The sequence below is a fragment of the Propithecus coquereli genome, unplaced genomic scaffold (genome assembly GCF_000956105.1).
Source record: "Propithecus coquereli isolate 6110/MARCELLA unplaced genomic scaffold, Pcoq_1.0 Scaffold567, whole genome shotgun sequence".
Taxonomy (NCBI): Eukaryota; Metazoa; Chordata; class Mammalia; order Primates; family Indriidae; genus Propithecus; species Propithecus coquereli.
This window is the reverse complement of record NW_012151585.1, coordinates 292,515-304,638: the sequence shown is the minus strand read 5'-3', so window position 1 is coordinate 304,638 and position 12,124 is coordinate 292,515. Positions and strand designations below refer to the sequence as shown.

Sequence of the window (12,124 nt, the reverse complement as noted above, 5' to 3'; positions counted from 1 at the left end):
TGACAGATCCAGGCCCCAGAGAGCCCCTGGCCCAGGCCTGGGGGTCACAGGACACTGGTACAGGGTCTTCTTTTCTTTCTTACTTAGAAAAGTATTTCATTAGGAATCCCCAAAAAGGTATAAGAACTAAGGTACTGAACATCTCGTACTCACTTAGCTTAAAAGTTAAAACAGAACCAGGCAGCGGAACCCTCTCCCCGCCCCATCCCCCAGCCTCTCTTTGAATTGCTTCACCCACTGTCTCTTTGTGCATCCCTGTCGCTGTCTCTCTCTGTGTGCTTGTCTCTGTCTCCAGTGTCTCTCTGTCTCTGTCTGGACCCTTTGAGGGGGGCGGCACAGAGCTGACCAATGCAGGTCCCAGCTACCAGGCCTGGGGCAGCCGTGGGGGCTCCCTGGGGCTGGCCTCCTGACACTCGCCCCACTCCGTGCTGCCCGCTGCAGGTGCCTGAGATGCCGCTGCCGCAGAAGAGGCGCTGGGAGTCCATGGCCAAGGGGCTGGTGCTGGGCTCTCTCTTCACTAGCTTCCTGCTGCTGCTGTACTCCTACGCCGTGCCCCCGCTGCACGCCGGCGTGGCCTCCACGTGAGTGGCCTGGCTGGGCAGCTGAGGGTGGGTCGTGCATTTACTGGAGCACCTGCCCCAATGATCCTGGGTAGCCATGCTGCACCATGCTGTGCCAGACATAAATTCCACTGAGGGCAGAACTCACTGCGTAGCCCCAGACCTCAGTGTGCTCATCTGTAAAGTGGGCTAATAACAGAGCCTTCCTCATGGATCATGAGAATCAGGTATCACCGTGTGTGTATGGGATTACTATCATCTAAGGCTCCAACAGGGTCATGGTAGGGGGTGACTTGTCCAAGAGCACCAAGCTGGCACGGGGCCTGGATTCAGACTGGCTCCTGCCTCCAGGCTATCCCACCTCATCATGGGACCGCTCAGTGTAGACCGGGTACAGCCTGTGCCCTTAGTTGGTGGTATTAGTTGAACTAGAGAAAATTGCTGATAACTATTTTTGGCCCACAAAATGGCAATTTCATGTGGTCCCACGTAATACTAATTCATGATAAATGTATGATTCGGTGGCCATGAACGAGACCTGCGTGCCTTGTGTCACTTTGACCTCACACCAACACCACGAAAAGATCCTATTATTTTCCCCATTTCACAGATGAGGAAACCGAGGCCAGAGAGCCCAAACCGCTGCCCCGGGCATTCCCAGCTCCCTGCCACCACTGTCCCCAACAACCCTGCTCTCTAGGGGTACCAGGGCTGGGGGTGCTGAGTCCCGAAGTCCCCAGCAGCCCCCTGAGGCTCTCCCCATCGCTGTGTCCCCAGCAGGACCCCGGAGGCCGCAGCGCCCTGCTCTCCTGCCCCGGGTGAGCCAGAGGCGGTGACTCCGGCCAACGGCTCCGCGGGAGGGTGCCAGCCGCTGCGCGACATCGTGTTCCTGAAGACGCACAAGACGGCCAGCAGCACGCTGCTCAACATCCTGTTCCGCTTCGGCCAGAAGCACCGGCTCAAGTTCGCCTTCCCCAACGGGCGCAACGACTTCGACTACCCGGCCTTCTTCTCCCGCGGCCTGGTGCGGGACTACCGGCCGGGGACCTGCTTCAACATCATCGGCAACCACATGCGCTTCCACTACGACGAGGTGCGCGGCCTGGTGCCGCCCAACGCCACCTTCATCACGGTGCTCCGCGACCCCGCCCGCCTCTTCGAGTCCTCCTTCCACTACTTCGGGTCCGTGGTGCCCCTCACGTGGAAGCTCTCGGGCCGCGACAAGCTGGCCGAGTTCCTGCAGGACCCCGATCGCCACTACGACCCCAGCGGCTACAACGCGCACTACCTCCGAAACCTGCTCTTCTTCGACCTGGGCTACGACAGCGGCCTGGACCCCGGCAGCCCGCGGGTGCAGGAGCACATCCTGGAGGTGGATCGCCGCTTCCACCTGGTGCTCCTGCAGGAGTACTTCGACGAGTCGCTGGTGCTGCTGAAGGACCTGCTGTGCTGGGAGCTGGAGGACGTGCTCTACTTCAAGCTCAACGCCCGCCGCGACTCGCCCGTGCCGCGCCTCTCGGGGGACCTGTACCGGCGCGCCACGGCCTGGAACATGCTGGACGCGCTGCTCTACCGCCACTTCAACGCCAGCTTCTGGCGCAAGGTGGAGGCCTTCGGGCGGGAGCGCATGGCCCGCGAGGTGGCCGCCCTGCGCCGCGCCAACGAGCGCATGCGGCGCATCTGCATCGACGGCGGCCGGGCCGTGGACGCCGCCGCCATCCAGGACTCGGCCATGCAGCCCTGGCAGCCGCTGGGCATCAAGTCCATCCTGGGCTACAACCTCAAGAAGAGCATCGGGCAGCGGCACGCGCAGCTGTGCCGGCGCATGCTCACGCCCGAGATCCAGTACATGATGGACCTCGGGGCCAACATGTGGGTCACCAAGCTCTGGAAGCTCATCCGCGATTTTCTGCAGTGGTGACATCCCCGCGGTCCAGCGGCCTGCTCGCCCACTCCCTGGAGAGGGGCTGAGCAGGGACCCTCTTGTGCTGGCCTCCCTCTGCCCCTCCCTGGTGCCACCTCGGACCCCCGGGGTGAGGTGGGGCCATCAGGGGGACGCAGCCAGCCAGGACTGGGCCCACAGCACACAGAGAGGGCCTGGCCGATATCAGTATTTGACTAATTATACCTTTTTTAAATTAAACCCTCTTCCCTCCCAAAAAAAGAATGTTCTATTTCCTGCCTCCCCTTTAAGGAGAAACCTCAGAAGTAAAGGAATTTGATGTTGTGTTTTTGTTAATCAGCCTCAGTGGTGGTGACTGCAGGGGCCCCGGGAGTGGGGGTGGGGTCCCCCAGAGAGCACAGCAGTGCCCGTGTGAGTGTCTGTGGGCAGAGCCCGATGGGGCGCGGGGATCTGGTGTGTACATCTGCTACATGCCGAAGCCCTGTGTGGTTCAGGGCCTCCCACGAGCTACCAAGACCTGGGAAAAAACGCGTGTGTGCGCGCATGCGCGCGTGCACATGTGCGTGTGTGAGATCATCCTAATGAGTACACCAGTAGTTCACGCTGAGCACTGGTTGTGTGCCCCGCACTAGGCTAAGTGCTTTGTGGGTGTTAACTCATCTTCACCAAAACTCAGCAACGTCAGAACTGTTAATATCTCATGCTAGAGAGGAGGAAGGGAGCTCAGAGAGGGAAAGTCACTTGGCCAAGATCACAGAGGAAGAAAGTGAGAGGATTGGAGCAGGGGCTGGGGTGGGTGGAGGGTGTGGCCAATTAGGACAGTTAGAGAGAGCGCGAGTGAAAGGTGGGAACATTCAGTGGGGCCTCGGGCAGCAGATCCTGGGCCCAGGCTAAGGGCTTCTTGTGAGATCTCATTAATCCTCACAATAACCCTTCGAGGCAGGCACAATTATCATCTGGTTTTACAGATGTGGACACTGACATTCTGAGAGGGGAAGGGACATGCTTGAGGTCATGTTACAGGAAGTATCAGATCCAGGACTCAAACCAGGGACCCCAAATCCTTTCCATGTCCAGTGTCTGCAGCCCCCATCCCTGCTGGAACCTCTGCTGGCTCCCAGCCCTCCCGCTTCTACTGCCCTCTACAAGGCTGTCTCACACATCTGCTTGTGCACCGACCCCATTCAAGCAGCCCTGGGCTTCCCCCCTCCACCCTGGGATTCCATTTAATTAATCCAAAAAAGATTTAGTATCCACCAAATCTCTGTTATGTCCCCCAGCCCTGAGCTGTCCCTGAGCATACAGCAGTCAAGTTGGCCTTGTGCTCCTGGGCCTCACGTCCAGAGGGGAAGATGGCCGCTGAGCAACTAAGGCAGGCCAGGTGTGACTGACCAGGGTGGGGATGTGCCCAGGGGGAAAGGGGCCCTTTCTGGGACATAGGACTTTCACGCTTCCAACTAGGAGCTGACATCCAGGCCTGAATGGCAGAAGCCGCAACCAAGTGACTCTTTATCTTTATTCGAGACCTATTTGTGCCAGGCTCCAGGTCAGGTGCTTGCACACCTTATCCAAGTATCCACAACCTACTAGAACAAAGGTCAGAAAGGTTAAGTGACCTACCCAAAGTCATACAGCTAATTATTGCCAGAGCCAGAATTCAAACCCATAATCTTAACCGCTCCCTGGGCTGAGGTTAATCACGCCTCCTGGGAGTGAGCTTCCAGCCCAAGCAGGGTGGGGAGGAGTTAACATGACTAACTGTCCCGGTTTTTTCAGACTGTCCTGGTTTTAGCATTGAAAGTCCCACATCCCAAGCAGTCCTAGGCAACCAGGATGGTTGGGCACCCTAAGTTTGACCCCACAACACCTTGTAGCCACTGCCTGGATGTTCATGATGTGTTTTTTTGGTGGCAAGAAACAATGTTCTTTGCAGCATAACCTTGAAGTTTGTTTAATTCATATGGAGAATTAAGCAAAAACAAAACAAAAAATGGACAATAGCTAAGACTATTCATCGGAAAAGATGTCACTGACCCCAAATTCATGAGATAATTTCCCCCCACTTTTATTTACCAAATATAGATGAATGCTTGCCTATTGGGCTAAAAAAAAAGATAGATGTCTAATTTGGTATATAATATGATAATATCCTGGGTTTAAGGAATCCCATAGTAATTATATCTCCTTGGACACCAAGGGCCTAGAAATGCCTATAATAATATTATGATTATATACATATAAATAATATAATAATATTATATATTATTATAGAATTATTATTATTGTTACTGGCATTTCTAGGCCCTCTGAGAAAAACAAATCTGGCAGACAATAGATGCCAGGAATATAAATTACTATTTGCCTGGTGTATTCTAAGAGCATTAAAGTTAATAACTCATTTAGTAATATAATTAATATTTTAATAAGTAGTTGCCAGGCACTGAGCTCTGTGTCCTGCCCTGTGTCATGTGGACACATAGGTGATCCCTTTTGCTCCCCCAAGGAGGTGATTGAGACTTAGAGGCTGAGCAACCAGCCCAGGGTCACAGAGTCAGGCAGCCACAGAGGCAGGACGCAAACCCAGGTAGATCCAATGCCAAGGCCGGGGCTCAAGGGCTCCAGACTCTCCCCACCATTGAGGTGGGCTACCTCAGCCTCAGGTCTGAAGCCCTTTCTGCGGCTGAAACTGTGGAGTCTCCAAGGGGCTTTGCAGCTTGTTGCCTGCGGGAGCCAGACTGCACTTGGGGCACCTGGGCAGCAGAGGACGCCACAGTGCCAAGTTTGGTCTAGTCCAGCCGTGACATTCCTGGCTGGATCTGGGCTGGAGGCCCCAGAAAACTAATACACTGGCCATTCCCTGCCCCTGCCCTGGGTCCGGCTTCTGCCCCTCACTGGGACCCTGCCTGGCCTCCCTCCCCCAGGCTCAGCCTTATGAGCCGTCCTCCACCCGAAGCCTGAGATCTCTGTGGTCCCCACCGCCTGGGAGAGAAGCTAAGCTGTTGCCTCTGTGGCTTCACACAGGATGTTCCCTCTACTGTGAGGCCCCCTTCCCTTTGCAGGTCTAACATTGCTCCGTGTTTTCAAAACAAGCTCTGCCACCTCCTCCTGGCATCCTTCCCCGACACCCAGCCCCTGGGCTGGTTTAAGGCCTCTGGGCTCCCACGGGTGCCTTTGCTGCCCCCGTCCTGGCTCTGCTTGCCAGGATGCAACTGTCGATTTGCTTGTCTCGCGATTCCCTGGCAGTGGGTTCCTCCAGGAAGGGACCGGGTCTTACTGGCACAATCGGCCTTCAGTGCTAGGCCAGTGCCTGGCACACAGTGTGTTCTTAATAAATGGTAAAAGACAGGAAAGAAAGACAGGAAATAGGAAGGAAGAGAGGGAGGAGGAAGGGAGGGAGGAAGAGAAAAAAGAAGGAAGGAAAGAAGGGAGGGAGGGAGGAAGGAAGGAACTAGAGGAGGGAGAGAGGGAGATATTTCCATCCTCAAGGGCCTCCCAGAGCACACTTGTAACTGACCAGGCCCCATAGCCCTGGGAAGGGTAACACAGCATCCAAGGCACACACGGGCAGGAATGAGTTCATTGTGTGAAAACTCATGTGACGCTGGGATGGGACACAGGTCAGTTGGTTGTGACAGGGATGAGTAGAGGCAGGGAGTCTGGGTGATGCTAGTGCTGGAGAGTGAGCAGGCCCAGGGCAGGCTAGGACCAGCCCCCCAGGGCACCAGGGAGAGGTAGGGAAACCAAAAAAGGAGAGGTGGCCCTTCGCAGCCTCCCTTGCCTGCCTATCCTTGGTAAGCTCTCATGGAGCACCACCGGGCACATGCACCACGGTGGGTGCTGGGGCGGGAGTGTACCATGATGAACCAGACCCTTAAAGGGGAGACCCGTGACACGATCACAATAGCTGGGCAGATGGAAGACGACAGTGGGATGTGGGAGGTCAGAGCCATAGGGATTCATGTCCCAGCAAGTAAAACAAATCAGAAAGGACCCTGCAGAAGACTTGGCATTTGAAACAGGCCTTGAGGCTGGCAGGGATTGGGATGCGGAGGGTTGCAAGAAAGGGCGTTCCAGAGAGAGGGAAGAGCAGAAGAAAAAGCTGGAAAGGGAATGGAGAAGAGGCAAGGGATGAGGGAGGAGAACAGGAGACATCGGCTCAGGAAGGATGAGAGGGACCTCGCAGTCCAGGCTAAGGCATTTGTAGTTTCTCCCGAGGGTAGCAAGGAGCCAAGGGAGGCTTTGGAGCAGAGAAGGGACATACTCAGTAGCCACCTTTAAGATGGGCCAGAGGTGCTGGGGGCAGGGATCCAGCGGGAGGGGCTCAGAGCCAGGACAAGGGCAGGAGCAAGGGAGAGTTCCTCAATTTGTCCCTTGTGGCTAAAGCTCCAGTCTGTGGGTGTGTGGGGTGCTGTGGGGTCTCCGCCCTGCAGGAGAGGCTGATCTGCTCTAGTTACTCCCATGCAAGCCTAAGAGGAAACCATCAGTCATGAGGCTTAGCAAGGCAGCCCAGGTGCCAGGCACGTGGGATAGCAAGTCTTGAGTAAGCACCAGGTCCAGACAGTCCTGACTGTCACTCCATTGCTGCGTGGCCTTGGGCATGATGCTTCCCTCTTCCAGGCTCTGTCAGATAAGGAAGAACAGTCTGGGGCTCACAGAGCACATGAAGCATTTCATGTCATGAACCTGACATGAGCCCAATGAATGTTCCCTGATGAGAGGCGAAGCTGGCGCTGCCCTGCTCGTATCCACCTCACCCCTTCCCAGCTGCAGCGCCTGGGCTTCTCTGCCTGAGGCCTTTCTCCAGCCTTCGGTGTTGTGTGCACAGCGGGCCAGAAGTCTCAGCAGAGTTGACAGCCCCTGGAGCAGCCCTCAACCAAAGACTGTCCCAAGTTGGCGTACCAATACCCCAGCTCCCTCCCACTCAGGCTGGAAAACTCTAAGGGTGTATTCTGCGCCATCTCCCGGAAGACTTCTGTACTTCCTTGATAACCTTCCCTATATAGCTGCCTCCCATTCTCCGTCTCCGTCTCACTTCCCCATTCCCCATGTGTTTCCCGGGACACCTCCCAAATAAACTCCTCGCCCTGGACTTCTTGTTTCAGGGTCTGCCTCTGGGCGACCCAAACTAAGACAAGTACCTACTATGTGCCAGGTCCCGTGCACACAACATGATCTCATGTGTCCTTATCTTAGGCTCTGGCTTTCTGCTTCTCTATGGGGTGGTGGGGACAGACAGAGCCAGGAGTCCCTCCTCACCTCTCATCCTGGCCCTGAGGGCAGGTGTGGCCCAGCTCAGGGCTGCACATCCACCTGCTTAAGTCTGAGCTCGGGAAGTCTCTTCCTCAGTCCTGAAGCCATGTGCCTTAAGAGCTGTGATGCATCATGGGACCACAAGAATAGAGGATGGGGACAGAGGCAGAGTGGAAAACAGTCCCATGTATGTGGCATCAGGTGGTGCCAATTTCTACACGCCTACATCAAGGCAAGCATCGCCGACCTGGTTTTACACGTGTGGATTTGAACCCAGAATAGTGAGTCCAGGAATCAGTGCCTCCAGGAGCTTAGCAAGGAATGGCCTTAGCAAGGCCAACAGGAAGGGGTGGGATTTCTGGGCAGCGGCAGGTGTGGGCGAGGCTGCCTGCTGGGCAAAAGGCAGGTCACCAGAGGGAGCCACAGAGTGGGGCCTGGGCCCAGGAGCAGCGAGCTGGACCCCACCCCTAACACTGTGGGCAGCATGAGTGGACAAGTGGGTGACCTGAGCCCATCGCAGAAGAAGTCACTGGCCCAGGTGAGTTGGGGGAGAAAGTCCTATGGCAGCCTCAGTTTCTCCTTCTGCCCCAGGAGGGGCAGGACCCAGGGCCCCTGAGATCCCTCTGAACTCTGCAGTTCTGTGTCTTTTTCAAACCCTGAGAGTCTTGGTGGCAGGAGGCTACACCAGTGCCAGCCAATAGAAATATGACACCACCTATAAATGCAAGCCAGGTATGTCATTTTAAATTTTCCAGTAACCACATTAAAAAAACTTAAAAGAAACAAATTAAATTAATTTCAATAATATATTTTATTGAACCTGATATAGCCAAATGCTCACCTCAACATGTAATCAATATAAACATGGCAATCGAGATATTTTTGGAGGGTGGTACTGAATCTTTGGAATCCTGTGTGTATTTTACACTCACGGCAGATCTCAATTCAGACTAGCCCCGTTATAAAAGCATTTGTGGTGGCCGGGCTAGGTGGCTCATGCTTGTAAGCCTAGCACTCTGGGAGGCTGAGACAGGAGGATCTCTTGAGGTCAGGAGTTCGAGACCAGCCTGAGCAAGAGCAAGACCCCGTCTCTACTAAAAATAGAAAAAAAAATTAGCCAATCAACTAAAAATAGAAACAAAACATTAGCCGGACGTGGTGGCTTGTGCCTGTAGTCCCAGCTACTCGGGAGGCTGAGGCAAGAGAATTGCTTGAGCCCAGGAGTTTGAGGTTGCAGTGAGCTATAATGACACCACTGCACTCTACCTGGGGCAAAAGAGCAAGACTGTCTCAAAAAAAAAAAAAAAAAAAAATTTCAGATTGAGTGCTCCCACTAGCTGGGTGTCAGGCCCACAGCCTCATAGGAGAATGTTGTCCTGCGATCTGGCCTCTTTGGGTCTGGCTGTGCTGTCTGCAGAGATTCCGCCTAAGCACCCTGCCATTTACACATGTCACCCCAACTTGTTCTCAATGTGGTAGCCCCAGCTGATAGCCAAAGGACTGCCCTCATTGGCTACTTTGCCAGGAATCCTGTCCAAAAATTGGAAACAGGCATCGAGCAGGTCTTGCACTCCCCGACCCCTCCCAACAGCCACTGATCTGTTCTTCGTCCCTGTTTTGACTTTCCCAGAATGCCATATATATGCAATCATGACATCCTGCCTTTTGTATCTGGATTTGTGCAGTTCGCACAATGCCTCTGAGAGTCCTTCACATTGTTGTGTGCATTTGTGTTTGGTACTTTTTGTAGTATTCCTTTGTATGCATGTACCACACTGTGCTTAGCCATTCTCCAGTCGAAGGCTAGTTGAGTAGCTTCCAGTTTGGGGCAATTATTAATAAGGCTGTTTGTAGGAAAACAACCTGTTGCAAGGCAAGGGTAACATCATCTTGAAGAGAAACCATCATGGTGACTGATGTTTAACTCCTGCATACCAAGGCCGTCCAGCAGCAAGATCAAGAAACAATGCCTGTCACATAGATAACCCCTCATAAAGACACTTATCTAAATTCCCCAGGGGTCACAAGTTTCACAAGAGGGTCTGAGATGTGACCAGCTGCACATGTTTTGCCAAAACACTGGTTCTGTAAAAAACCCTTTGTGGAGGGTGGTTTGGGGGAATCCACCATCTCAGCTGCCTGAGACATGGCTTCTGGTCCTGAGCCCCTATTAAATGTTTCTTTCCAAGAAACTGAATCTGTTAGCCTCTTTCTTTGATCTCTCAGTTCCCTTGGCCTTCTGGGATAGGTTTGCATAGACCTGCCCTCTGCCGGACACTGTCATAAGCATTCATGTACAGGTTTTTGCATGACCCTAAGTTTTCATTTCTCCAGATAAATGTTCGTTAACAAACTCAGACGGCCTGGGCACATGGGTCAAACCACCCTCCTGATGCCCTTAGTACCTTTTTAGCACATTCCAGCATGAAAAATCTCCTATTTTTTGTTTTCATGAATCTGAGTTAGATTGACATTGAGCTCTTTTCCATATTATAATAGTTATCATTGAATAAAGTCTGTCTTCGCTGCCTTTAACTCACGTCTGGCTTTGTTTATCTTTGACGCTACCAAATTGGACAGTGCAGATATAGGATGTAGCCATGATTGTGGAATGTTCTGTTGGGCAACCCTGGATAACATGATGGCATTATCAGCTCTTTGAAAGAGAGGGCCACCTGATCCTTCATCTCCTAGGAGATGACTCCTCCAAACAGTTCAACCCATGAGGCAGAATATTAAAGAAGCAAATCACACCAATGGCTCATAACAAATGGATATAGCATGAAAAGACATTTTGGAGGAGGGAAGGGGCACATTACCGGTAAACAAAAAACCCACCCTGCATAAAAGGCATGAACTTGAAAAGTCTTACTGAGGTAACAAGTTTAACTATAAATAGTAAATTCAGCCTAATAATCATCAGCTTAGGTTTTATTTATTTTTTTTTTTTTGAGACAGTCTTGCTTTGTTGCCCAGGCTAGAGTGAGTGCCGTGGCGTCAGTGTAGCTTGCAGCAACCTCAAACTCCTGGGCTCAAGGGATCCTTCTGCCTCAGCCTCCCGAGTAGCTGGGACTACAGGCGCGAGCCACCACGCCCAGTTAATTTTTTTTTTTTCTATTTTTAGTTGACTGGCTAATTTTTTTTTTTTCTATTTTTAGTAGAGATGAGGTCTCGCTCTTGCTCAGGCTGGTCTGGAACTCCTGACCTCATGCGATCCTCCCGCCTCAGCCTCCCAGAGTGCTGGGATTACAGGTGTGAGCCACCACGTCCGGCCAGTTTAGGTTTTAATCGCCATGGGAGAAGCCAGCAGGTTCCACGTCCGCCAAGTCCAGAGTTAATTGGTCAATAACTCAGAGTTGTAACACCAAAAAATCTCTAATGACAATTTTATTTTTTCATTTGGGTCTATTCAGATCACAACTCCAACAAAATAGTAAACCACTAATTTTGAAACTCAAGGAAGATGCCAAAGTACACAGCTGTGCCCTGTGGCTACACTGTAGGAAGGTATAAAAGCAAGAATAGAAATAATTGATTGACAAATTAATTTCAGGAGAGATGTTTAGGAACAGGCTTAAATGTAATGGTAGTATGAATTTTTGGAATTGTTGGATTTCTGCATTTGCTGTTCAAGATGCTGGATGTGCTCAAAAGAATCGGCTGTAATGAATTTGTAATTTACAGGCAGGGGGTAACTAACTTCCCCGCACCCTTGATATTCCCCGCATGAGCTTGCCCACAGCCCTGGTGAGGCACTGACCTCTCCCTTCTACAGCTTGCTCCTCCCACACCCACCACGAGACTTTGCAATAGACTCCAGGCTGGTTTCCCTGCTCTAAACGTCTGCTGTCCCCGGATCGTTCTTCACACTGGACCCAGGGTTATCTTCTGGGCATGGGGGAATCAAGTTGTTCTCTTCCTCTAAAACCTTCAGTGGCTCCCCATTACTGAGACGGGATGGCCCAAAGCCCGCAGCATGGCCCGAAATTCCTTGGTGACCTGACCTCAGTCTTTTGGAGCACACTGCCCTCGTGGCATCTCTCTTCCCTCTCACCTGTGTGAGTTTCTTTGGGTGGTCGCCTCTGCCTAGAATGTCCTCCTCTCATTTCTACCATAGAGGCCCCATCCAAATGCCATCTCCTCCATGGGACATTCTAGGACCTCCTAGTTCAGTGTTCTAGCTTAGATCTCTCCTAGAACTCTATCTTCATTCAGGGAGCCGGGACAGGTGGTAGTTCAGAGCACAGGCCTTGGGTCTAGACAGTTAAGGATTCAAATCCTGGCTCTGGCTTTTACCAGCCTCAGTCTCTGCAGGTGTCAAATGGGACCATGGCTACAAGGATGAGCACAACAAATACGGCCCAAGCCTTCATGTTGTGATCAGACAGGCACAACCAGCAATGTCTAATGA

General features: G+C 52.6%; 1 protein-coding gene across 3 annotated transcripts in view; it reads left to right on the top strand.

The window, feature by feature from the left end:
- The window catches only part of GAL3ST1 (galactose-3-O-sulfotransferase 1), a 27,456-nt gene extending 24,657 nt beyond the window's left edge, over nucleotides 1-2,799 (top strand). The window contains exons 3-4 of one of the 3 annotated variants that reach the window (XM_012657988.1): nucleotides 442-581; nucleotides 1,341-2,799. In XM_012657988.1, the coding sequence (XP_012513442.1) occupies nucleotides 451-581; nucleotides 1,341-2,481 (1,272 nt within the window). In that variant the 5' untranslated portion in view covers nucleotides 442-450 and the 3' untranslated portion in view covers nucleotides 2,482-2,799. The remainder of the gene's footprint in view (nucleotides 1-441; nucleotides 582-1,340) is intronic. The other 2 variants (XM_012657986.1, XM_012657987.1) reach the window with 2 other exon arrangements.
- Nucleotides 2,800-12,124: the final 9,325 nt, after the last annotated feature.